The sequence below is a fragment of the Macaca mulatta genome, chromosome 16 (assembly GCF_049350105.2).
Source record: "Macaca mulatta isolate MMU2019108-1 chromosome 16, T2T-MMU8v2.0, whole genome shotgun sequence".
NCBI lineage: Eukaryota > Metazoa > Chordata > Mammalia > Primates > Cercopithecidae > Macaca > Macaca mulatta.
In genome coordinates this window covers 61,032,924-61,058,585 of record NC_133421.1, presented here as the reverse complement: position 1 = coordinate 61,058,585, position 25,662 = coordinate 61,032,924, and the positions used below count along the sequence as shown (strand labels likewise).

The 25,662-nt window shown below is 49.6% G+C and overlaps 1 protein-coding gene and 1 non-coding gene across 2 annotated transcripts; both read right to left on the bottom strand.

Annotated features, from left to right (window-relative positions):
- Positions 1 to 4,985: 4,985 nt before the first annotated feature.
- Positions 4,986 to 5,089, bottom strand: LOC114673322 (small nucleolar RNA U13). The gene has a single exon (XR_003724040.2). It is a non-coding gene; the product is annotated as a small nucleolar RNA U13 (small nucleolar RNA).
- Positions 5,090 to 6,969: 1,880 nt separating this feature from the next.
- GIP (gastric inhibitory polypeptide) lies at positions 6,970 to 16,369 on the bottom strand. The gene is made up of 6 exons (XM_028836395.2): positions 16,256 to 16,369; positions 15,628 to 15,734; positions 12,124 to 12,294; positions 9,506 to 9,598; positions 8,662 to 8,763; positions 6,970 to 7,091 (listed from the first exon to the last, which is right to left on the bottom strand). Exons 2-6 carry the CDS (start codon positions 15,711 to 15,713, stop codon positions 7,082 to 7,084), a joined length of 462 nt encoding a protein of 153 aa, XP_028692228.1. The 5' UTR covers positions 15,714 to 15,734; positions 16,256 to 16,369; the 3' UTR covers positions 6,970 to 7,081.
- Positions 16,370 to 25,662: the final 9,293 nt, after the last annotated feature.

The window sequence follows — 25,662 nt, the reverse complement described above, 5'->3', positions numbered from 1 at the left end:
GGACTACAGGTACCCACAACCATGGCCGACTAATTTTGGCTTTTTAGTAGAGACGAGGTTTCACCACATTGGCCAGGCTGGTCTTGAACTCCTAACCTCAGGTGACCCACCTGCCTCGGCTTCCCAAAGTGCAGGATTATAGGCGTGAGCCACCACGCCTGGCTTGCCACTGCGCCCAGCTGTGCCTAGTCCCTTAGATGCACAAAGTGGACCTCAATAGCTACACTTGTGGCCACACTCTGGCAGACATGCTCATCCTCCTATACAGATACATTTGTACCCTTTTATAATTTTAGGGAAAATATGCTGACCAGTGATATCCTGGTAAGGGTTTAACAACTACCTTGCCAGGCTGGGAGAGGGGAACCCTGATTTGTAGCATTTGCCTATGTCCATGGTGTAAATACTCTGACTGTGGGCTTGATATGTTGCCAGGATGGTATATGGTGGCTATTCACAGGTGCTATCACAGGGCACTATAGCTTTGAACAACTGGGCTTAAGTGATCCTCCTGCCTCAGTCTCTCAAGCAGATGGGACAAAGGCACTTGCCACTGTGCCTGCTTCCAGCACATCACAGAATGCTGACCATCACGGAATCCCTCATTTGCTTTAACTGACTCATTGGCTTCGTGGCAGGTTGGCTAAGAACATGGTCTTTTTTTTGTCGGGGGATGGAGTTTCGCTCTTATTGCCCAGGCTGGAGTGCAGTGGCGCAAACTTGGCTCACCACAACCTCCGCCTCCCGGGTTCAAGCGATTCTCCTGCCTCGGCCTCCCGAGTAACTGGGACCACAGGCATGCGGCCCCACACCCGTCTAACTTTGCATTTTTAGTAGAGAGAGGGTCTCTCCATGTTGGTCAGGCTGGTCTCGAACTCCTGACCTCAGGTGATCCGCCTGCCTCGGCCTCCCAAAGTGCTAGGATTATAGGCGTGAGCCACCGCGCCCAGCCAAAACATAGTCTTTTAATTTTTTTTTTTTTTTTTTTTTTTTGAGACAGGGCCTCATTATGTCACGCAGGCCAGAATGCAGTGGTGCCATCGTAGCTCATCATAACCTTGAACTCCTGGGCTTAAGGGATCCTGTGACCTCAGCCTTTCAGGCAGCTGGGACTACAGATGCATGCCACTGTGCCTGGTTAATTTTTTAAAACTGTCATAGAGATAAAGTCTGGCCTTGTTTCCCAGGCTGGTCTTGATCTCCTGGGCTCAAGTGATCCTCTCACCTTGGCCTCCCTAAATACTGGGATTACAGGTGTGAGCCAGTGCACTCAGCCTCCAGTTGACCTCTAAGATTTCTTTCAGCTCTGACATTCTTGGTTTCTATTCCTTTAAATTCCTGGAGCTCCTAGAATCTATACACACAATTTAGAGCAAGTCTTTGTTTAGAGGGTTTGTTTTAGTGATTCTCCATGATAGAACTGATTATCTAGGGGAGAAATTTGAATCTACATTTCTGAGGTCTTGGATGTCTTCAGGGGAGGTTGGTGAATCAAAAAGAGTTAGTTTTGAGCTGGACATGATGGCTCACACCTATTAATACAATTCCAGCCACAGAGCAGAAGTGGGTGGAGTACTGAGGCAGGAAGATCTCCAGCCCAGGAGTTTGAGGCTGCTGTAAGCCATGATCACACCACTGCACTGTAGCCTAGGCAACGGAGGGAAACCCCCCAACTCTAAAAAAAGAAGTTAGTTTTTTTCCATTTGTACAACGTTCTTACTGTGGGCTCGGCATTGTGCTAGGCATTTTGTAAACATTGTCTTCCTTTTTTTAATATATATCATGGTGGTCTCATTTAAAGCCTTATCATAACCCTTTAAAAAAAAGATAATATGATAATTGTTATCAACCATGCACTGCACTGCCTCCACGAGGTAGAAAATTAAAAGCCTTAAAAAGCCTACAAAACTACCTATCGGGTTCTATGCTCACTACCAGGGTGACAGGACCCGTACTACAAACCCCAACATCATGCAATGTTCCAATGTAACAAATCTGCACATAAATATCTGTATCTAAAATAAAAGTTGAAAATTTTTTTCAAAAAGAAAATTTGGCTGGGCGTGGTGGCTCACGCCTGTAATCCCAGCACTTTGGGAGGCCAAGGCGGGCAGATTACCTGAGGTCAGGAGTTCGAGACCAGCCTGGCTAACATGGTGAAACCTGGTCTCTACTAAAAGTACAACAATTAGCTGGGTGTGGTGGCACATGCCTGTAATCTCAGCTACTTGGGAGGCTGAAGCAGGAGAATTGCTTGAGCCCGGGAGGTGAAGGTTGCAGTGAGCTGAGATCTTGCCACTGCACTCCAGCCTGGGAGACAGAGTGAGACTCTGTCTCAAAAAATATAAAAAATAAAAATAAAAGAAAATCGGCCGGGCGCAGTGGCTCAAGCCTGTAATCCCAGCACTTTGGGAGGCTGAGACGGGCGGATCACGAGGTCGGGAGATCAAGACCATCCTGGCTAACACGGTGAAACCCCGTCTGTACTAAAAAATACAAAAACCTAGCCGGGCGAGGTGGCGGGCGCCTGTAGTCCCAGCTACTCGGGAGGCTGAGGCAGGAGAATGGTGTAAACCCAGGAGGCGGAGCTTGCAGTGAGCTGAGATCCGGCCACTGCACTCCAGCCTGGGCGACAGAGCAAGACTCCGTATCAAAAAAATAAAAATAAAGAAAAGAAAAGAAAAGAAAATTTAAAGTAGGCTGGGTGACACAGCAAGACTCTGTCTCAAAAAAAAAAAAAAAAAAAAAAAGGAGTTTTGTTTGATTAGCAGAATACCTTGAGGCACAATCCTACCCCTCCCATTGTCTTGTGTTCTCCCCATTTTGCTCACTGCCAGCCCTTGGGCCAATCTGGTTGCCACTCTCTCCCTGAGTTGATTTTATTTATTAATTTTGGTTTTAGGTAATTTATTAGGTTATCTTACAGACAGAAGGGTGGTCTTGGGTGGCCACAAGACGGGTAGATCTCCACACAACAACCTCCAGACCCAGGGCTTACATCCTGGGGAAAAGCATAAGTGCTTTGGTAGGAATGTATAGATGTTTACAGGCTTCACAGCCTATGGTTTCTGCAGCAGCATCAAGGGTCGTTTTGGAGGAAACTTACAGTGAATAAGTGTTTCTACAGAAAGCGTAATACATCAAGTAGACATTTTGGAGGCACTTCTGGGTAAATCAGAAATTACATGTCAGATTAGGATTTAAAATAAAGTCCCTCTTGTGACCACTCCACTCATCTAATCCGGCTCATACAATCTCACGCACTCACCTCTTCCACGATGGTTCCTCAGCCTGTAGAGAAGGGGGTGCTGCAGTCATTTCCATGGCATGGGTGGACAGGTTGCATTAATTTGTTTTATGCTTGTTAGCAGAGGCCACACCAACAATACAAACAATGAAACCTGGCCAAGTGACTTTAGGAGCTTTACAGCTGGTCCTGGGCTTTGTGTCTTTTGTGGGTTGGTGGCCCATCCTCTGGATTGGAGAAGAGTACACAAGGCAGTTGCTTTCCAGGCTTCTGGGGTGTCCTGGTGTCTTAGCTATGGATCTCCCAATATCTGCAGGTCACAGGGTGACAGAAGCTGCAGCACAGTTACCTGGACCTCCCAGAGCAGAGGATAAGGAGCAGTGAAGACAGGATGGAGCTCTGATTGGAGCAAGAAACCCACTCCATTATATATATATATATGTGTGTGTGTGTGTGTGTATGTGTGTGTGTATGTGTATATATGTGTGTGTGTGTGTGTGTGTGTGTGTGTGTGTGTATATATATATATATATATATTTTTTTTTTTTTGGAGATCAAGTCTCACTGTCATCCAGGCTGTAGTGCAGTGCTGCAATCTCAGCTCACTGCAACCTCCGCCTCCTGGGTTCAAGTGATTCTCCTGCCTCAGCCTCCTAAGCAGCTGGGAATACTGGTGTATGCCACCACACTCAGCTAATTTTCTCTATTTTTAGTAAGGATAGGGTTTTGCCATGTTGGTCAGGCTGCTCTCGAACTCCTGGCCTCAAGTGATCCACCTGCCTTGGCTTCCCAAAGTGCTGGGATTACAGGAGTGAGCCACCACGCCTGGCCACTCACTCCCTGATTTTATTTTATTTTATGTATGTATGTATTTATTTATTTATTTATTTTTGACACAGAGTCTTGCTCTCTCACCCAGGCTGTAATACAGTGGCTCACGCCTGTAATCCCACTACTTTGGGAGGCTGAAGCAAGCAGATTACTTGAGGTCAGGAGTTCAAGACCAGCCTGGCCAAATGGTGAAACCTGTCTCTACTAAAAATACAAAAATTAGCCAGGCGTGGTGGTGCACACTTGTAATCCCAGCTACTTGTGAGGCTGAGGCAGGAGAATTACTTGAACCCAGGAGGCGGAGGTTGCAGTGAGCCGAGATCACGCCATTGCACTCCAGCCTGGGTGACAAGAGCGAGGCTCTGTTTCAAAAAAAAAAAAAAAAGAGGAAGGTCTTTATGATTCAAGGATCTTTTAAATAAGTACGTAAATATAAAAATGAAAGTCTGGGCCTGGCACAGCAGCCCACACTCCGTAATCCTAACACTTTGGGAGACCGGGGCGAGAGGATCACTTGAGCCCAGATGTTCAAGACCAATTTGAGCCAGATGGGGAGACTCCTTTTTTCTTTTTCTTTTTTTTTTTTTGAAACAGAGTCTCACTCTGTCACCTAGGCTGGGGTGCAGTGGTACAATCTCGGCTCACTGCAAGCTCCTCCTCCTAGGTTCGTGCCATTCTCCCGCCTCAGCCTCCTGAGTAGCTGGGATTACAGGCACCCACTGTCATGCCTGGCTAATTTTTTTTTGTGTTTTTGTAGAGATGGGGTTTCGCCATGTTGTCCAGGCTGGTCTCAAACTCCTGACCTCAGGTGATCCACCTGCCTTGGCCTCCCGAAGTGCTGGGATTACAGGCATGAGCCACCATGCCTGGCCAAGACTCCTTTTTTCTCTTTTTTTTCTTTTCTTCATGTCAGAAGGGTAATGTGCCAACATTGTAACAAGGTTCAAGGGTGGCACATCTCACATATGCCCGTGAACACCCAATCATCACACTCATGCGCTACAAAAGGATCAGAGGATCAGAACTTTTCTCTACACAATTTTTTTTTTTTTTTTTTTTTTTTTTTTTTAGTTAACTGGGCATGTGCCTGTAGTCCCAACTTCTCCCAGCTACTCGGGAGGCTGAAGTGGCAAGATCGCTCGAGCCCAGGAGCTTGGGGTTGCAGTGAGCTATGATTACAGCACTGTACCCCAGCATGGGTAACACAGCAAGACTCTCCCAGAAAAACAAACAAAACCACAAAAAAACTAGAGGTCTTTCTTTGTCACCAGACTTTAAGCTCTTCGGGGGCAAGGATTGTGTCCATTTGCTTCATTGCTGTATATACAGTGTTTAGCACAGCCCTGCCAATATTAACTTTCCAATAAGTGTTTGTAGAATCAATAGATGAATTAACGGATGCAAGTAAAAACCATTATTTCCTTTTCTTTCTTTTTCTTTTTTTTTGGACACAGGGTCTCCCTCTGTCACCCAGGCTGGATGTAGTGCAATGGTGTGATCTCGGCTCACTGCAACCTCCGCCTCCTGGGTCCAAGCGATTCTCGTGCTTCAACCTCTCAATTAGCTGGGATTACAAGCATGTATCACCATGCCTGGCTCTTTTTTTTTTTTTTTTTGTATTTTTAGTAGAAACAGGGTTTCACCATGTTGGCCAGGCTGGTCTCGAATTCCTGACCTCAAATGATCCTTTTATTTTCTTTTTCTTTTTTTCTTTTTTTTTTTTTTTTGTGCACGATGGAGTCTTGCTCTGTTACCCAGGTTGGAGCGCAGTGGTGCAATCTCAGCTCACTGCAACTTCCACCTCCTGGGTCAAAGCGATTCTCCTGCCTCAGCTTCATGAATAGCTGGGACTACAGGTGCCTGTCATCATGCCCAGCTAATTTTTGTATATTTAGTAGAGACGAGGTTTTGCCATTTTGGCCAGGCTGGTCTCAAACTCCTGACCTCAGGTGATCTGCCCACCTCAAGCTCCCAAAGTGGTGGGATGACAGGCTTGCGCCACTACACCAGACCCTCTTTTTTCTTTTTTTATTTTAAAGATGGGGTCTCCAGCAGGTACGATGTCTCATGTCTGTAATCCCAGCACTTTGGGAGGCCGAGGCAGGCGGATCACCTGAGGTCAGGAGTTCAAGACCAGCCTGGCAACATGGCGAAACCTCGTCTCTACTAAAACTACAAAAATTAGGCTGGGCGCGGTGGCTTACACCTGTAATCCCAGCACTTTGGGAGGCGGAGGCGGGTGGGTCACTTGAGGTCAGGAGTTCAAGACCAGCCTGACCAACATGGAGAAACCCTACTGAAAATAAAAAATTAGCCCGGTGTGGTGGCACATGCCTGTAATCCCAGCTACTTGGGAGGCTGAGGCAAGAGAATCAATTGAACCTGGGAGGCGGAGGTTGCAATGAGCAGAGAGCTCACCATTGCACTCCATCTAGCCTGGGTAACAAGAGCAAGACTCCATCTCAAAAAAAAAGAGAAAAAAAAATTAGCCACGCGTAGTGGAGGGCGCCTATAATCCCAGCTACTCAGGAGGCTGAGGCAGGAGAATCGCTTGAACCCAGGAGGCAGAGGTTGCAGTGAGCCGAGATTGCACCATTGCACTCCAGCCTGGATGACAGAGTGAGAACTCCGTCTCAAAAAAAAGAAACAAAACAAAACAAAACAAAGATGGAGTCTCACTCTGTTACCCAGGATGGACTGGAACTTCTGGGAGTTAAGCAATCCTCCAGACTCAGCCTCCCAGAGTATTGGGATTACAGGCATACACCACCATGCCCAGACCATATTTCCTTTCCACTGGGTGGTGCCCACACACACAGAGATACACAAAGACAAACATGCCCTGTTAGTGCTCAGTAGTCATTTGAATAAATTCTCACAATGCACTCGACTTATCTCAGCATAAACTTTATTGGTTTGGCTTCTCTTGGCTATTCTGGAGTGGGGCTGAGGCAGGAGCTAAGTGAAGGGCAGAATCCAGTCCTGAGCTGGGTGTGGTCAGAGTCACCGAGACCTGGGGAGAGTGGGGAAAGGAGAGGAAGGTTATGGACTTGGAGTCGGCCAAGCACGTTTATCCTGGGACCCAGCCATTGTTGAACCCCTCCTACCTTCAAATCACCTTTTTAAGTATTTTAATTTTTATCAATTTACCTTTTTTTTATTTTTTTTGAGACGGAGCCTCGCTGTCCCCCAGGCTGGAGTGCAGTGGCGCAATCTCGGCTCACTACAAGCTCTGTCTCCTGGGTTCATGCCATTCTCCTGCCTCAGCCTCCCGAGTAGCTGGGACTACAGGCTCCCACCTCCATGCCCGGCTAATTTTTTGTATTTTTAGTAGAGACGGGGTTTCACCAGGTTAGCCAGGATGGTCTTGATCTCCCGACCTCGTGATCTGCCCACCTCGGCCTCCCAAAGTGCTGGGATTACAGGCATGAGCCACCGTGCCCAGCCTCATTTTACTTATTTTTTAAGAGACAGTCTCACTGTGGTGCCCAAGCTGGAGTGCGGTGACTATTTACGGATGTAATCATAGATTACTGCAGTCTTGAACTCCTGGCCTCAAGCAGTGCTCCCACCTTTGCCCCATCAAATCACCATTTTAATGATAAGTAATCCAAATAATTCACAAAAGTACAGAGACCGTTACCCACCTTCCTACAGAGATTTTCTCACACCCTCTTCATGGATCTGCTCACGCTCCTGTCCCTTCTTCCCCTCCTGAGGTTCCTGTTCCAGATTTGCTCCCTCAATCCCTCCCTAGCTGCTCAGTATCAGTGTCTGAAGTGTTCTGGTTTCCGTGCCCCGCTGTCTGCATCATGAGGATCCTGTCTCACCCTTTAGGAGGACAGGTCTCTTCATAATATTTAGTCCCTCGATTCTGAGACATAAGGAATGGACTGAAGAATTTTCTAGCTGATGAGGTGGATTCAAGAGACCATTGAAGCCACCAATGGCCACAGAGAAAGGAAACATGCCTCCAACTATGCAGTTTCCCATCACCAGGAAGGTACCATGGCCCAAGGGTACAGAGGGAAAGCTGAGAACAGGATGGGGCTCAGCTCGGTGGGTAGGATTGGGGACAGGCAGGGCACAGGATGGGCTCAGCTCGGTCAGTAGGGACAGGCAGGGCACAGGATGGGCTCAGCTCGGTCGGTAGGGACAGGCAGGGCACAGGATGGGCTCAGCTCAGTGGGTAGGAACAGGCAGGGCACAGGATGGGCTCAGCTCAGTGGGTAGGGATAGGCAGGGGAGAGCAGCACCTCACCTGGAAGAGTGAGGAAGAACAAATAGTAATCAGAGCTGCTAACCTTGCAGAGCTCTCATTACTCCTCAAAGGTGGCCCTCAGGTCTCCATTTGAATTGTCTTTATTTTTCTTTTGTTTTTTTCTTTGTATTTTTCCACTTGCATTGTCTTACTTAAAGCTCACAACATCCCGTGAAATGATTCTATACCTCTGATTTTAATGAAAACACTGAGGTTCAGAAAGGCTACGTAATCAGCCAGCATGTGGAGGGGCAAAGATCTGAATCCATGTCTGATGCCCAAGCTCAATTTAGAACTGCTGTGCAACACCACATTCCCCTACCTGCGCCTGCAGAGGTTTGTCTGATCCACCAAGCAGGCCAACAGCTCTTGAATCAGCAAGTCCCGCAGCAAATCTTCATCGCTGGGGTTCTTGGTTGGGGAGCTGCAAGGTAAGAGCCTCTGGCTGACTGTTTTAGCCTGAGCCGCGCCCAAAGAGAGTAAACACAGGACTGGGGACACCACTGAGGGGCAGCCACGGATTGGGGGAGGGAGCCAACACAGCTGCCTCTCTGTTGGCTCAGCTCTGAGATCTGGAGCCTGCTTTCTGCCAGCCCCACCCAGCACTGCCTGCCTGGGGAATATGGACTCTTCCTACAGGGAGAGTCAAACAGAATTCTGGTGTGAGATATTCCGCCCATCCACCTCTGCAAGTGTTCCAGAATGCAGAGAGTACTTTGGGCACATTCACTTTTTGAAATGACCTGTGCCATTCAGAGAGGGGATAACTGATTTCAGGGGAGTGGGCCTGGGAAGATCCCCCACTCTTTCACAAACAGCCTTCCCGAAGTTTGGCAGGGGGAGGTGGTGAGGCCGGAACCTGAGGTCTCTTCTTTCCTGCCCTTCTCCTGACTCAGTGACTCTGCTGTGTATCAAGTCGTCAATCTTAGAAACCCTGTCCCTGAAACCCCTCCTAGCACCCCTCCCCTGTTCCTCCAAGGCTTCTTCCTTAAGCTTGGGCTGACCTCCAGGAGTTTGCTCAATGAAGACCCCTCTTTGAACTCTTGAGAGGAAGAGGATGATTATCGCGGGTCCTTGCTCTGCTCTGGGGTCAGGGAGAGGGAACAACGAGGTGGGGGCGGGGCAGGAGGCTCGGCTGCCTCCCTTCCCTCTGCGCCCTGACTCACCTCTGTGGCTCCACTGCCTCCTCCTCCTTCCTATTAGCTTGACTGGCCAGCTCGAGTGCCCGAGCCTCCCTCTGGGTGATGTTGTGTTTCCAGCTGGGAAGATAAGATTAGAGAGTGGGCAAGCTGTGGAGACTCCAGGCTAGAGACACTTGAATCTTTTAGTACCTCAACCCCAAAAGCAGAGGGTACCTTTCTCCACTTAAGCCCACCCAATGGTGGTCTTCAGCTGCCTCCACCAGTGAACAGCTTTTCAGAATCTACCACGCTGACCAGAGACGGCATAGAGCAGGGAGAAGGATAAGGACAGTTCATCTTCTCTTCACTTTTGTGTGTGTGTGTGTGTGTGTGTGTGTGTGACATAGGGTCTGGCTGTATTTCCCAGACTGGAGTGCAGGGGCACCATCTCGGCTCACTGCAACCTCTGCCTCCCAGGCTCAAGCCATCTTCCCGTCTCAGCCTCCTGAGTAGCTGAAACTACAGGCAGGCATTACCACACCACACCCAGCTAATTTTTGTACTTTTTGTTTGCCATGTTGCCCAGGCTGGTCTCGAATGAACTTGTGAGCTCAAACAATCCACCTACCTGGGCCTCCCAAAGTGCTGGGATTACAGGCGTGAGCCACGGTGCACAGCCAATCCTATTTTCTTTCCTTTTTTTTTTGAGACAGAGTCTCACTCTGTTGCCAGGCTTGGGGTACAGTGGTGCGATCTCAGCTCACTGCAACGTCCGCCTCCAGGGTTCAAGCAATTATCATGCCTCAGCCTCCCGAGTAGCTGGAATTACAGGCTGGGTGTGCCACCACACCCAGCTAATCTTTGTATTTTTAGTAGAGACAGCGTTTCACCATGTTGGCCAGGAGGGCCTCAATTTCCTGACCTCATGATCTGCCTGCCTCATCCTCCCAAAGTGCTGGGATTACAGGTGTAAGCTACTGGGCCCGGCCCTAGCCAGTCCTGTTTTCAAAGTCTGAAGTGGGTCTGAAGTGGCCATCGCCAAGCAAGCAGTCATTAGAAGGAGCTCATCTTTCCCTCCCTTCATCCTCAGACCCCTGGGGCTCCTCTCTGAGCTCCCATACATCTTCTGACTCCTCCCCTTAGAAGTAAAGGATTAGGGCCAGCACAGTGGCTCACAATTGTAATCTCAGCACTTTGGGAGGCCAATGTGAGTGGATCACTTAAGCCCAGGAGTTTGAGAACAGCCTGGGCAACATAGTAAGACTCTGTCTCTACAAATAATTTTAAAAATTAGCCAGGCATGGTGGTGTGAGGCTGTAGTCACAACTACTTGGGAGGCTGAGGTGGGAGGATTGCTTGAACCCAGGAGGTCAAGGCTACAGTGAGCCATGATGGTGCCACTGCACTCCAGTCTGGGTCACAGAGAGAGCTCCTGTCTCAAAAAAAGAAGAGAGGCTGGGCGCGGTGGCTCATGCCTGTAATCCTAGCACTTTGGGAGGCCAAGGCGGGCAGATCACAGGGTCAGGAGATAAAGACCATCCTGGCTAACACGGTGAAACCCTGTCTCTACTAAAAAAATACAAAAAAAATTAGCCATGCGTGGTGGGCGCCTGTAGTCCCAGCTACTCGGGAGGCTGAGGCAGGAGAATGGCACGAACCCGGGAGGCAGAGCTTGCAGTGAGCCGAGATTGTGCCACTGCACTCCAGCCTGGGCGACAGAGCGAGACTCCATCTCAAAAAAAAAAAAAAAAAAAAAAGGGAAAAGAAAAAAAGAAGTAAAGGATTAGGGAATAGCCCTGGTCCCTACCCCTAGCCTAGACTGGTGCCCAAGTCAGGGTCCTGGCCAGAGCTACCATGTCTAACTCGCCATCCTTGCCTAGTGAAAGGTGCCACCCAGGGTGGGTGCGGTGGCTCACGCCTGTAATCCCAGCACTTTGAGAGGCCAAGGCAGGTAGATCACCTGCAGTCAGGAGTTCGAGACCAGCCTGACCAACATGGAGAAACCCCATCTCTACTAAAAATACAAAATTAGGCCAGGTGCGGTGGCTCATGCCTATAATCCCAGCACTTTGGGAGGCTGAGGCAGGTGGATCATGAGGTCAGGAGTTCGAGAACCAGACTGGTCAACATGGTGAAACCCCGTCTCTACTAAAAAAAAAAAAAAAAAAAAATTAGCCGGGCATGGTGGCACACACCTGTAGTCCCAGCTACTCAGGAGGCTGAGGCAGAAGAATCGCTTGAACCCAGGAGGCGGAGGTTGCAGTGAGCCAAAATCGAGCCACTGCACTCCAGCCTGGGCAACAGAGCTACACTTCATCTCAAAAGAGAAAAAAAATAAAAATTAGCTGGGCATGGTGATGCATGCCTGTAATCCTAGCTACTCGGGAGGCTGAGGCAGGAGAATTGCTTGAATCCAGGAGGTGGAGGTTGTGGTGAGCCAAGATCGTGGTATTGCACTCCAGCCTGGGCAACAAGAGCAAAACTCTGTCTCAAAAAAAAAAAAAAAAGAAAAGAAAAGAAAAGAAAGAAGAAAAAGAAAGGTGCCACCTGGGGTTGTGCATCACGTGGCCTGTGTGGCCACAGCCGATGGCCTCCTCTGAAGGTAGGAAGGCAGAGCCCAGAGCCCAGCAGAGGGAACAGGAGGAGTATAAGCAACGACTCACTCATTCTTCTTCCCCTTTTGGGCCAGCAGCCAGTTTACGAAGTCTTGTTGGTGAATCTTGTCCATGGCAATACTATAGTCACTGATGAAAGTCCCTTCGGCATACCTGGGGCCTCGAGGTTGAGGGCTGCTCACCTTAGCATGAGATCCGACAGGCAGGGAGGGGAGAAGGCTGGAAATAAGGGTGCAGAGAAGGGGCAGAGATGGGGGGAGAATCACAACGCTAGGATAAATGACTATCACTAACAGGAGGCAGACACTTGAAAACAAACGAGTCCGTTTTTATGGAGACTCCCTGCAGATCCACTCCCCCACCCCACCCCACCCCACCCCAGGCTTTATCCTCAGCTCCAGGGCCCACTTCCTGCAGCCTCAGTGTGTGTGGCTCTGGATTCTGGCCAAAAAGGGATCACCGGGCCAGGCGCGGTGGCTCATGCCTGTAATCCCTGCACTTTGGGAGGCCAAGACAGGCGGATCACCTGAGGTCGGGATAGAGACCAGCCTGACCAACATGGAGAAATCCCGTCTCTACTAAAAATACAAAATTTAGCCAGGTGTGGTGGCACATGCCTGTAATCCCAGCTATTCAGGAGGCTGAGGCAGGAGAATCACTTGAACCCGGGAGGTGGAGGTTGCAGTGAGCCGAAATCGTGCCATTGCACTCCAGCCTAGGGAACAAGAGTGAAACTTCATCTCAAAAAAAAAAAAAAAAAAAGGCTGGGCGCAGTGGCTCACACCTGTAATTCTAGCACTTTGGGAGGCCAAGGCAGGAGGATCATGAAGTAAGGAGATCAAGACCATCCTGGCTAACACAGTGAAACCCCGTCTCTACTAAAAAGACAAAAAAATTAGCCAGGCGAGGTGGCGGGCGCCTGTAGTCCCAGCTACTTGGGAGGCTGAGGCAGGAGAACGGCGTGAACCCGGGAGGCACAGCTTGCAGTGAGCTGAGATCACACCACTACACTCCAGCCTAGGTGACAAAGCGAGACTCCATCTCAAAAAAAAAAGGGATCAGGGGTCCCCCTCATCTGAAAGGACTGAGTCACACAATTACCTCCTTTATTCCTCCTGCCCTGGCCCTTCCTGATTCAGTTTCTTGGTTCACATTCCGCAATAATAGTCAACTCATACAAAAGCACTGACTGTGACTCTGGCAGTTTATAAGCCCTTGAATCCATAAAATATAATTTCATCCTCACAACATCCTATGAGGTAGGTTCTAGTTATATCCCCATTTTGTGAGTGGAGAAACAAAGGTGCAGAGATTACCTTATTATTATCTTATTATCTGCCACTCCGTATAGGTAACAGATCCAGGATTTACCCCAGGCCATCTGGGCTCAGATCTATGTTCTTAACATGTACGTGATACAGGCCAGGCGCAGTAGCTCACGCCTGTAATCCCAGCACTTTCGGAGGCCCAGGCAGATGGATCACAAGGTCAGGAGTTCAACACCAGCATGGCCAAGATGGTGAAACCCCATCTCTACTAAAAATACAAAATTAGGCCGGGCGCGGTGGCTCAAGCCTGTAATCCCAGCACTTTGGGAGGCCGAGACGGGCGGATCACGAGGTCAGGAGATCGAGACTGGCTAACACGGTGAAACCCCATCTCTACTAAAAATACAAGAAAATTAGCCGGGCGAGGTGGCTGGCGCCTGTAGTCCCAGCTACTTGGGAGGCTGAGGCAGGAGAATGGCGTGAACCCGGGAGGCGGAGCTTGCAGTGAGCCGAGATCGGGCTACTGCACTCCAGCCTGGGGCACAGAGCAAGACTCCATCTCAAATAAATAAATAAATAAATAAATAAATAAAAATAAAAATACAAAATTAGCAGGGCGTGGTGGCAGGTGCCTGTAATCCCAGCTGCTTAAGAGGCTAAGGCAGAGAATAGATTGAACACAAGAGGCGGAGGTTGCAGTGAGCCGAGATCGAGCCACTGCACCCCAGCCTGGGTGACAGAGTGAGACTCTATCTCAAAAAAGAAAGAAAGAAAGAAACATCTACATGATACTGTTCTCTTCTTGTACGTGTTCTGATATCTGTGCCTCAAATTGACAAATTACATATGCCAAATTTACGTGGGCATATGGTTTGTCCTTGCACCTGAGAAAGCCCAACTCTACTCAAATAAGTTATTTATTGGTCCTGAAAACACAGTCTGAGCCCCCTGCTATATTCGCTGGTCATATTCTCTGCTTTTCCACACAGTACTCATGATGATTTGCAACATGCCTATATGGTTCTTGGTTTATTTCCTCCTTGGGTCTGTGTGCTTCATGAAGGCAGGAGGCATTTGTGGACCAATGTTCACATACATCCCTTGTGCCTGGTACAAAGGAGGCCCTCTCTAAAATTTGATTGAAAGCATGCATAATGGTCAGGCATTGTGGCTCACGCCTGTAATCCCAGCACTTTGGGAGGCCGAGGCGGGTGGATCACTTGAGGACAGGATTTCAAGACCAGCCTGGCCAACATGGCAAAACCCCATCTCTACTAAAAATACAAAAAAATTAGCTGGGTGTGGTGGTAGGTGCCTGTAATCCCAGGCTGAGGCAGGAGAATTGCTTGATCCTGAGAGGCAGAGGTTGCAGTGAGTCAAGACTGCACCACTGCACTCCAGCCTAGGCGACAGAGTGAGACTCTGACTCAAAAAAAAGCCCAGGCACGGGATTACATGCCTTCAATCCCAGCACTTTGGGAGGCTCAGGCGGAGAGATCATCTGAGGTCAGGAGTTTGAGATCAGCCTGGCCCACATAGTGAAACCCCATCTCTACTAAAAATACAAAAATTAGCCAGGCGTGTTGCCGGGCACCTGTAATCCCAGCTACTCGGGAAGCTGAGGCAGGGAAAATTGCTTGAACCCAGGAGGGAGAGGTTGCAGTGAGCCGAGATTGTGCCACCACACTCCGGCCTGGGTGACAGAGCGAGATTCCATCTCAAAAAAAAAAAAAAAAAAAAGAATGCATTCATAAGCCTGGGTAACATGGCGAAACCTCATCTCTACAAAAAATTCAAAAAGTAGCTGAACATGTTGGTTCGCGCCTGTGGCCCTAGTTGCTCGGGAGGCTGAGGTGGGAGGATACTTGAGCCTGGCAGGCAGAGGCTGCAGTGAGCTGCGTTCACGCCACTGCACTCCAGTCTGGGCGACAGAGCAAGAGTCTGTCTCAAAAAAAATAAAAAAGAAAAAAAGAAAAGAAAGAAGCAAACATGCATAAATGAATAAAGCATTCGTTGGGAAGTGAGACTCATCTTCGGACAATTAACCACCAGGAAGTCCCTCCAGAGATCTAACCATAGTCTCTCCCACTGTAACAGTGGCACACAATAAATCCTCTCTGGCTCAGTGCTCACTTTGCACTCACATTGCCGGCAGGTATTTCCCTGGAGCTTCCTACCTCTTAGACTGGATGCCTTCCCTTTCTCACCTCCCACTTGAAACAAATCCAGAACCTGTCTTCTGAGCCCCTCCTCTTCCCCATCCCTTCCCTCTCACCACTCCTACCTGGAGTGACCCTCTTTCTTCTCTCCTAGTCCCACTGCCAGGAACAGGGACAGCAGCAGCAGAGCGAAGGTCTTCATGGCCACCATCTTCCAAGGTTATTTCCTGAGCTAAGACAGAAAACAGCCAGGACGTGCTGAGACAGCAACCAGTAGGGGCTCTGAAAGCTGGGGAGGGGCAAAGCCTTGAGGTTTGGACCTTTTCTTTTCCTCTTTTTTTTCTTTTGAGATGGAGTCTTGCTCTGTTGTCCAGGCGGGAGTGCAGTGACACAATCGTGGCTCACTGCAGCCTCAACCTCCTGGGCTCAGGCAAAACTCTCACTTCACCCTCCCGAGTACCTAGGACCACAGGCATGTACCACCATGGCCAGCTAATTTTTAAAATTTTGTATAGAGATCGAGTTTCCCTCCATTGCCCAGGCTGGTCTTGAACTCCTGTGCTCAAATGATCCTCCTCCCTCGGCTCCCAAAGTATTAGGATTACAGGCATGAGGCACCACACCTGGCTATCTTCTCACGTCTCATATAGAGGAAGAGAAAAGTAAGATGCCAGGGCTGCTGGGCATCTCAGGGTTGCCAAGATCCACCCATTCTCAGGTCATCTCATCCATCCCTGTCTCCACTTCTCTTACCAGACTTCCTTTCCAGCTCTTCCAGAAGAAGGACAGATAGGGGTCTCCTTTCCCTGCCTTCTGGACCTTCTGAGCCTGCTGAAGAAATCAGGCCCCAGCTCCTTTATATTAGGCATAGACCTGCTGATTAGCCTAAAAGCATCTTATCTCAAGAAATTAAGCCCACAGCTCCTGCCACATTAAGTCCATTTTACACATAATAGAGTTGCCCTTTCCACCTAAACTGTGCTAATTGGTGATTAACATTTGGCTATCTCCAGCTGTTGTCTGGGGCCTGCCTGTGGGTAGGGTACCCTAAGTACCCCCTTTTTTCTTCCTCCTCCTCTCTTCTGGGCAAAGGGCCCACTACTCTTCTTCTATGCCCTACTTCCTTTACAGTTGCCCTCAGTTAGAAAGGGTACTTGTAGGCCGGGCGCGGTGGCTCAAGCCTGTAATCCCAGCACTTTGGGAGGCCGAGACGGGCGGATCATGAGGTCAGGAGATCGAGACCATCCTGGCTGACACGGTGAAACCCCGTCTCTACTAAAAAATACAAAAAACTAGCCGGGCGAGGTGGCGGGCGCCTGTAGTCCCAGATACTCGGGAGGCTGAGGCAGGAGAATGGCGTGAACCCAGGATGTGGAGCTTGCAGTGAGCCGAGATCTGGCCACTGCACTCCAGCCTGGGCGGCAGAGTGAGACTCCGTCTCAAAAAAAAAAAAAAAAAAAAAAAAAAAAAAAGAAAGGGTACTTGTAGGCCAGGCGCGATGAATCACGCCTGTAATCCCAGCACTTGGGAGGCTGAGACGGGTGGATCACCTGAGGTCAGGGGTTCGAGACCAGCCTGGCCAACATGCTGAAATCCCATCTCTACTAAAAATACAAAAATTAGTCAGGCATGGTGGTGCACAGCTGTAATCACAGCTACTCCGGAGGCTGAGGCAAGAGAATCACTTGAACCTAGGAGGCAGAAGTTGCAGTGAGCCGAGATCAAGTTCACTGCACTCCAGCATGGGCAACAAAGCAAGATTCTGTCTCAAAAAAAAAAAAAAAGAAAGAAAAAAGAAAGGGGGCTGGGCGCAGTGGCTCACACCTGTAATCCCAGCACTTTGGGAGTCCGAGGTGGGTGGATCATGAGGTCAGGAGATCGAGACCATCCTGGCTAACACGGTGAAACCATGTCTCTACTAAAAATACAAAAAATTAGCCAGGCGTGGTGGTGGGCGCCTGTAGTCCCAGCTGCTCGGGAGACTGAGACAGGAGAATGGTGTGAACCCGGGAGGCGCACGTTGCAGTGAGCCGAGATGGCGCCACTGCACTCCAGCCAGGGCGACAGAGAGAGACTCCATCTCAAAAAAAAAAAAAAAAAAAAAAATTAGCCGGGCATGGTGGCACGTGCCTGTAGTCCCAGCTACTCAGGAGGCTGAGGCAGGAGAATCACTTGAACCCGGGAGGCAGGAGTTGCAGTGAGCCAAGATCATACCACTGCACTCCAGCCTGGGTGACAGAGCAAGACTCCGTCTCAAAAAAAAAAAAAAGAATAGAAAAGAAAAAAAGGGTACTTGTAGTGAGGACAGACTTGGGGTAGGGTGGCACTAACTGGCAGGGGGACACTCCCACAAGGCAATAGGCTACTTCTGGGTGGGAGAGAGTAGGTCCACAGTCATCTGAACCCCAACTCTGGACAGTGGCCCATGGCTTTGGTGATGTGGCAATGCCCCCATCACATTATCTAGAGAGGAGTCCCAAGGGCTCAAGAACATTGAGGGAACATGAAGGATGGGGGTTTCCTAGTGACAGCTGCATAAAGTGAGAACGTACATTCAAGCTGTCTTCCTGCTCAGGGCAGGATACAGGGGGAGAAAGAGGCATGTTTGTACCTCGGGGGCTCAGAGGAGGGTGGGGTAGCTACAAATCTATCCATAGAGATTTTGGAGCCCCTCTCCTCATATGTCCTACTGTCCTGTATAAGAGAAGTATGTCATCCTGTCTCTTCTATCAGAGTGAGGACCCTGGAGTTATGCTGTGCCTCTCTCTATTATACAGGAACCCCTCCAAGGCAGGGGCTTTCTGTCCCCGATCTGCCTGGGGGCTCTCTGAGAAGAGGATGAGAGCTGGAGGCGATGCCCCCCAGCACACTGAGGCTTTCTGAGGCTAAGGGCTGTGTCTCCCCCTCAGACTGGAGACTCCTTGGGATACTCCCTTTGCCTTTCTCCAAGTATTTAGCACATGACTCTGTCCATAGGGGCTCTCAGTCTAGAAGGGGCAGGGCACAGATTGCATTTTTGGCAGAACTCCAAGACCTTCTTTCCAGGCTCCTCCTTTGCCGCCGCCATGGGTACTTGGGACCATAAACAGCCAAGCTCGTGCTCTGCCTATTAGCTCCAGGTCCTAATGAAGGCCACCTTCCTTTCCAGGTGAACACCCTAGCCTAGGAGCAGATTCAGCATGAAATTAAGTGTGTGTGTGGGATGAGAGGTACCTGGACTAGGAGCGTCACTTACCTCTGCCTCCTGGAAACCTCCTCCGCATACCCACCCATTCTTCACCATCTAGAAAAACTCCTCCCTTAGCAAGCTCTCCAGATTCCATCTCCCAGCTACCAATGGGCAGAGATTAGACATCGATTCAGATTTGACCTCCAAGGGAGATGTGGGGGCTGCTTGTGATCTTGTTTTCTGCTGAGCAACAAAGTTAATGAGCTCAGAAGGGCTTGTGTCCAAACCTACCTCCTGCCTGGAGGCAGCGGTATCCAAGAAAAGTGGACAGCATTCCCTGAGAACCCTGAGTCTGGGGCCAGATTGGAGTCAAGGAAGACTCTGATGGGCTCCAGCAGTCATGAGCCCCTGCCTTGTACTCTGTATTTGTTTTGGGGTGGGCTGCTCTGAAGGCCAATGTACTTTATTTTATTTATTTATTTAGAGACAGAGTCTCACTCTGTCTCCCAGGCTGAAGTGCAATGACACGATCTAGGCTCACTGCAACCTCCACCTCCCGGTTCAAGCAATTCTCCTGCCTCAGCCTCCCACGTAGCTGGGATTGCAGCCGAGAACCACCATGCCCGGCTAATTTTTGTATTTTTAGTAGAGATGGGGTTTTACCACGTTGGCCAGGCTGGTCTTGAGCTCCTCACTTCAAGTAATCTGCCCGCTTCGGCCTCCCAAAGTGCTGAGATTACAGGCATGAGCCATCATGCCTGGACAAGCCAGTGTACTTTAAGTCCCCACCCCATCCCCTTCTCTGCAGCCCATCCCAATTTCTCTTTGATCTTTGGCCCTCATGCTCTGCAGTGGACAGACAAGAGAGAATATGGCCTGGACCCTGTAGGCAGGGAAGAGCAGGACAGGCAGGAACAGGGAATAAGGGGAGGGCCCCCAAGCCCAGAGCTCCTGCTCAAGTCTGCAAGTTCCACACTCCCCAGAAGCAACAGAACATGTGGGGAAGGCCAGGGGAGATCAGAGATGAAGCCAAACTCCTAGGGGGTTCCACAGCTCCCCCAAAAGGCATATTGGGAGGCAGGAAATTGAAAAGATGACCCCAGGAAGTTTCTGAGGATTGGAAGGGCCTGCCGGACTTGATCAAAATCATTCAATAAATCCAACTGGCAGTTCAGCCAGCCTGTCCACACCATAAGGAGAAGCACCCTGGTGTGCAGAGTTCTGTGCAGGTTTGTGGTTGGGGGTGGGGAGGCTAATTCCAGAGCCTCCCTTTTCCAATTTCACTGTGGAGAATTGCTAGCATGTGAGGGGTCAGAGAGGACACAGGGGATGGGGATCAGGAGTACACCCCAACTAGTCCAACACCCACACAGGTAGAAAGAGTGTGTGGGGGCCGGGCACAGTGGTTCACGCCTGTAATCCCAGCACTTTGGTAGGCCAAGGAGGGCAGATCACGAGGTCAGGAGTTCGAGACCAGCCTGGCCAATATGGTAAAACCCCGTCTCTACTAATAATATGAAAATTAGCCGGGTGTGGTGGCGCATGCTGATAGTCCCAACTACTTGGGAGGCTGAGACAGAAGAATCACTTGAACCCAGGAGGCAGAGGTTTCAGTGAGCCGAGATCTCTCCACTGCACTCCAACCTGGGCGACAGAGTGAGACTCCATTCCCTGCCAACAAAAAGAAAGAGTGTATTGGGTTGGGTTGGGGGGTTTCTGAGGAGTTACAGGAGTTAGGTAATCAACAGAGTGAGATTCAGAGAAGGGGTGATGGGCAGCACCATCGCAAGAGAACCCCAGGTCCCATTTCCCAGCCCTTCCCGGGTTCTGATTGGGCCCTCAGGAATGAGAACTGTAACAGCAGAAGAGTATCTGGGGGTTGCTTGCTCTTCCAGTCCCCGCTGGTGACTCACCGCCACCCCCACCACCATCCCCATTCCCCTTGCCGGCACAGACATTCCGGCCCAGCTCTGTAGCCAGGTCAGGGTGACTCAGAGGGCTGGTTGCTGCCTCCCCGCCATGGACCCTGCTTTTGAAGTTCACTTAGTCTTCAAACTCACTAGCTGACTGAGAAAGCCAACTTCCCTGACTCCTCTCATACCACTCAACAGATTTCTTCTCAGGCAGAGGAGGAAACAAGAGTTGACTTGATACCCAACAACATTGTCAAGTCCTCTGGTCTATCCTGACGCCTAGAGGAACTATCTCCAGCTTTTCCCCACAGTCACATCACACACACAGTCATGCTCCCAAACATTTTTGCGGACAGCATTTCCCTTAGGTCATGATAGATACTTTCCAGAGGGGTCTTTAAGAAGAATACATGGCCAGGCACAGTGCTTCCTACCTGTAATCCCAGCAGTTTGGGAGGACTGGGTGAACGGATCACCTGAGGTCATGAATTTGAGACCAGCCCAGCCAACATGGTGAAATCCCGTCCCCACTAAAAATACAAAAATTAGCTAGGTGTGGTGTGGTGGCAGGCGCCTGTAATCCCAGCTGCTTGGGAGGCTGAGACAGGAGAATCACTTGAACCCAGGGGGCAGAAGAGGCTGCAGTGAACTGAGATTGTGCCACTGCCCTCCAGCCGGGATGACAGAGTGGAAGTCTGTCTCGAAAAAAAAAAAAAAAGAAAGAAAAGAAAAGAAAAAGGAAGAATATACTATCTAAAGCCATTTCTGGCCATCTGCTACAAGCAGTTTGAAGGAGTTTGGAAGTCCTCTCTCAGTTCTAACCCCAATCCCTCTTGCTGTTTTCAAAGGCTTTTGTTTGTTGGGAAAAGAGCTCAAGCCCTTCATAGTTGCTGCCTAATCCATGGGAGGAGGGCTGCAGTGAAGAGTTGGAATGGGAGAAGATGCTACAAAGTCCTCACTTCCAAGGAGTCCTCCTGGAGGGAAAAAATTGGTTGTGCATTTATGATAAAAGGCTAAAGGGGGCCAGGCATGGTGGCGGTGGCTTACGCCTGTAATCTCAGCACTTTGGGAGGCTGAGGTGGCCAGATCATGAGGTCAGGAGTTTGAGACCAGCCTGGCCAACATAGTGAAACCTTGTCTCTAGTAAAAATTCAAAAAATTAGTTGGGCATGGTGGTGCGTGCCTGTAGTCCCAGCTACTTGGGAGGCTGAGGCAGGAGAATCGCTTGAACCCGGGAGGTGGAGGTTGTGATGAGCTGAGATCATGCCACTTCACTCCAGCCTGGGCAACAGAACGAGACAAGAAAGAAAAGAGAGAGAGAGAGAGAGAGAGAGAGAGAGAGAGAGAGAGAGAGACAGAGCCGGGCCTCCCTGAAAGAGCAGAATTCCTGAGCTCCTCTGTTTTTCTGGTAGGGGCACATCCCAGAGAAAGGAAGACAGTGGTGAGAATGGAGGGTTTTCTCTTCCTTTTCCTTGTGTGGCGGCATGAAGGATGGAAGAGTTTCCAGAGTCCCTAGTGTATACTCCCTGACCCTTGCGCTCCCTCCTGCCCCTGGTATCCGAGTCCTGCAATGGGTGAGTGGGTGGGTGGGGCTTCTGCAACTTCGGAAAACATATACCTCCTTAATTAGATTAAGGAGCAGCTTGTGGGGCAGAGAGAGAGGATTAGACTGGAGTTCAAGCCCCAGCTCCACCTGTCCCCACTACCAAGGCTATGTTTGGCTTTGGGCAAAGCTCTTAACCACTCTGAGGCTTAACTCACTTGCCCATTTCTAAACTGGACATAAGACAACAAAACCTTCTCATCCTACCTTACTGTTAACTTGAAGGCATCCTGCTAGTGTTGGCTGGTGGTATTCTCTGCAATGATCTCCTTTGCATCACTCTATGCTGAAAATCATCATTATTTTAAAAATTATTGATTTTTATTTTTAAGATAGGGTCTCACTCTGTCGCCCAGACTGGAATGCAGTGGTACAATCACAGCTCACTGGCCGGGCACGGTGGCTCACTCCTGTAATTCTAGCACTTTGGGAGGCCAAGGTGGGAGGAACACTTGAGGTCAGGAGTTCGAGACCAGCCTGGCCGACATGGAGAAACCCCATTTCTACTAAAATTACAAAAATTAACCAGGTGTAGTGGCACACACCTGTAATCCCAGCTACTCAGGAGGCTGAGACAGGAGAATCGCTTGAACCTCGGATGTGGAGGTTGCAGTGAGCCTAGATAGCGCCATTGCCCTCCAGCCTGGGGGACAAGAGCAAAACTCCATCTCAAAAAATAAAACAAAAAATAAAAAATCACAGCTCACTCTAGCCTGACCTCCTCCAACTCCTGAGTAGTTGGGATTATAGGCGCACACCACCATGCCTGGCTAGTTTTATTTTATTTTGTTTGTTTTTTTGTTTTTTTGTTTTTTTTTTTTTTTTTTTTTTTTTTTTGAGACGGAGTCTGGCTCTGTCACCCAGGCTGGAGTGCAGTGGCGCGATCTCGGCTCACTGCAAGCTCCGCCTCCCGGGTTTACGCCATTCTCCTGTCTCAGCCTCCCGAGTAGCTGGGACTACAGGCGCCCGCCACCTCGCCCGGCTAGTTTTTTGTATTTTTTAGTAGAGACGGGGTTTCACCGTGTTAGCCAGGATGGTCTCGATCTCCTGACCTTGTGATCCGCCCGTCTCGGCCTCCCAAAGTGCTGGGATTACAGGCTTGAGCCACCGCGCCCGGCCTTTTATTTTGTTATTATTATTTTTTTGAGACAGTCTCCCTCTGTCACCAGGCTGGAGTGCAGTGGCACAATCTCAGCCCACTGCAACCTCCGCCTCCTGGGTTCAAGAGATTCTCCTGCCTCAGCCTCCTGAGCAGCTGGACTACAGGTGCGTGCCACCATGCCCAGGCAATTTTTGTATTTTTAGTAGAGACAGGGTTTCAGCATGTTTTTCAGGATGGTCTCAATCTCTTGACCTCGTGATCCACCCGCCTCAGCCTCCCAAAATGCTGAAATTACAGGCGTGAGCCACCACGCCCAGCCATTTTATTTAAGTACAGGTCTTGCTATGTTGCCCCAGGCTGGTTGAACTCCTGGGCTCAAGTAATCCCCATGCCTTGGCTTTCCAAAGTGCTGAGATTAGAGGTGTGAGCCACGGTGCTTGGGCTATGGAGAAAATTAAATACAATGCATTAAGAAAGCCAGGCTGGCCGGGTGCAGTGGCTCAAGCCTGTAATCCCAGCACTTTGGGAGGCCAAGACGGGTGGATCACGAGGTCAGGAGATCGAGACCATCCTGGCTAACATGGTGAAACCCCGTCTCTACTAAAAAATACAAAAAACTAGCTAGGCGAGGTGGTGGGTGCCTGTAGTCCCAGCTACTCGGGAGGCTGAGGCAGGAGAATGGCGTGAACCCGGGAGGCGGAGCTTGCAGTGAGCTGAGATCCAGCCACTGCACTCCAGCCTGGGAGACAGAACAAGACTCCGTCTAAAAAAAAAAAAAAAAAAAAGCCAGGTTGGGCCTGGCGCAATGGCTCACATGTGTAATCCCAACACTTTGGGAGGCCAACGTGGGCAGATCACGTGGTCAGGAGATTGAGACCATCCTGGCCAACATGGTGAAACCCTGTCTCAACTAAAAATACAAAAAAATTAGCTGGGTGTGGTGGTGTGCGCCTGTAGTCCCAGCTACTCGGGAGCTGGGAGGCAGGATAATCGCTTGAACCTGGGAGGCGGAGGTTGCAGTGAGCTGAGATTGCGCCTTTGTACTCCAGCCTGGGTGACAGAGACTCTGTCTCAAAAAAAAAAAAAAAAAAGAAAGAAAGAAAGAAAGAAAGCCAGGCTGAGGCCAGGTGCACTGGCTCATGCCTGTAATCCCAGCAATTTGGGAGGCCAAGGCAGGCAGATCACCTGAGGTCAGGAGTTTGAGACCCGCCTGGCCAACATGGTGAAACCCCATCTCTACTAAAAATACAGAAATTAGCTGAAATGTGGTGGCGTGTGCCTGTAATCCCAGCTACTTGGGAGGCTGAGGCTGGAGAATTGCTTAACTTGGGAGGCGGAGGTTGTAGTGAGATGAGACCATACCATTGCTCTCCAGCCTGGGCAATAAGAGCAAAACTCTGTCTCAAACAAAACAAAACAAAACAAAACAAGAAAAGAAAATAAAAAGAGAAAAAGGAAAGAAAAGAAAGCCAGCTGACATCCCAGCACCCGGGGCGTGGAACGTTATGAAAGTCCATATTAGAAGCAAGGGCTTTGGAGATAGACCCACTTACGCACTTATGCTTACTAGTAGGATAATTTATAGCAACTTGCTCCAGGGGGCACTTCAGTTTGCCTTTCTGTAAAATAGGAAATGTAATAGTTTCTACCTGGAAGGACTGATTTGAGACACATGTATACTTAGAAGATGCATTATGTTACATTGTATCTTGATACATTAGTTATCTTCTGCTGCCTAACGAATTACCCCAAATCTTGGCAGCTTAAAACAAACATTTATCTCACACAGTTTCTGAGATTCAGGAATCTGAGAGCAGCTTAGTTGGGTGGTTCTGACTCAAGGTCTCTCATGAGGTTGGAGTCAAACTGTTGGCTAAGCTGCAGTCTTAGAAAACTTGTCTGGGGCTATAGGATCACCTTCCAAGCTCATTCCCGTGACGGTTGGCTGAAAGCTTCAGTTCCTCACTATGTGGACCTCTCCATAGGGCTTGTCACTTCTTTCCCCAGAGTGAGGGCATACACCTAAGATGAAAACCACAATTAGATGTTTTCTTTTGTTTGTTTGTTTTTGCAACAGGGTCTCACTCTGTCACCCAGGCTGGAGTGCAGTGGCACCATCTCAGTTCACTTGCAACCTCTGCCTCCGAGGCTCAAGTGATCCTCCCACCTCAGCCTCCCGAGTAGCTGGGACTGCAGGTGCCTGCCACCATACCCACCTAGTTTTTTGTGTTTTTGGTAGAGACAGGGGTGTTGCTATGTTACCCAGGCTGGTCTTGAACTCCTGAGCTCAGAAGATCCGCATGCCTCAGCCTCTCAAAGTGCTGGGATTATAGGCATGAGCCACTGCGCCCAGCCCGCAGTTAGATTTTAAAA

Excerpts from the sequence above, each read along its gene's own strand:
- GIP (XM_028836395.2), bottom strand. The coding sequence starts at position 15,713 with ATGGTGGCCATGAAGACCTTCGCTCTGCTGCTGCTGTCCCTGTTCCTG. Across the intron at positions 9,599-12,123 it reads CAAAAGGGGAAGAAGAATGA|CTGGAAACACAACATCACCC; the intron begins GTGAGTCGTTGC and ends TTATCTTCCCAG. Across the intron at positions 8,764-9,505 it reads GAGGCAGTGGAGCCACAGAG|CTCCCCAACCAAGAACCCCA; the intron begins GTGAGTCAGGGC and ends CTTACCTTGCAG.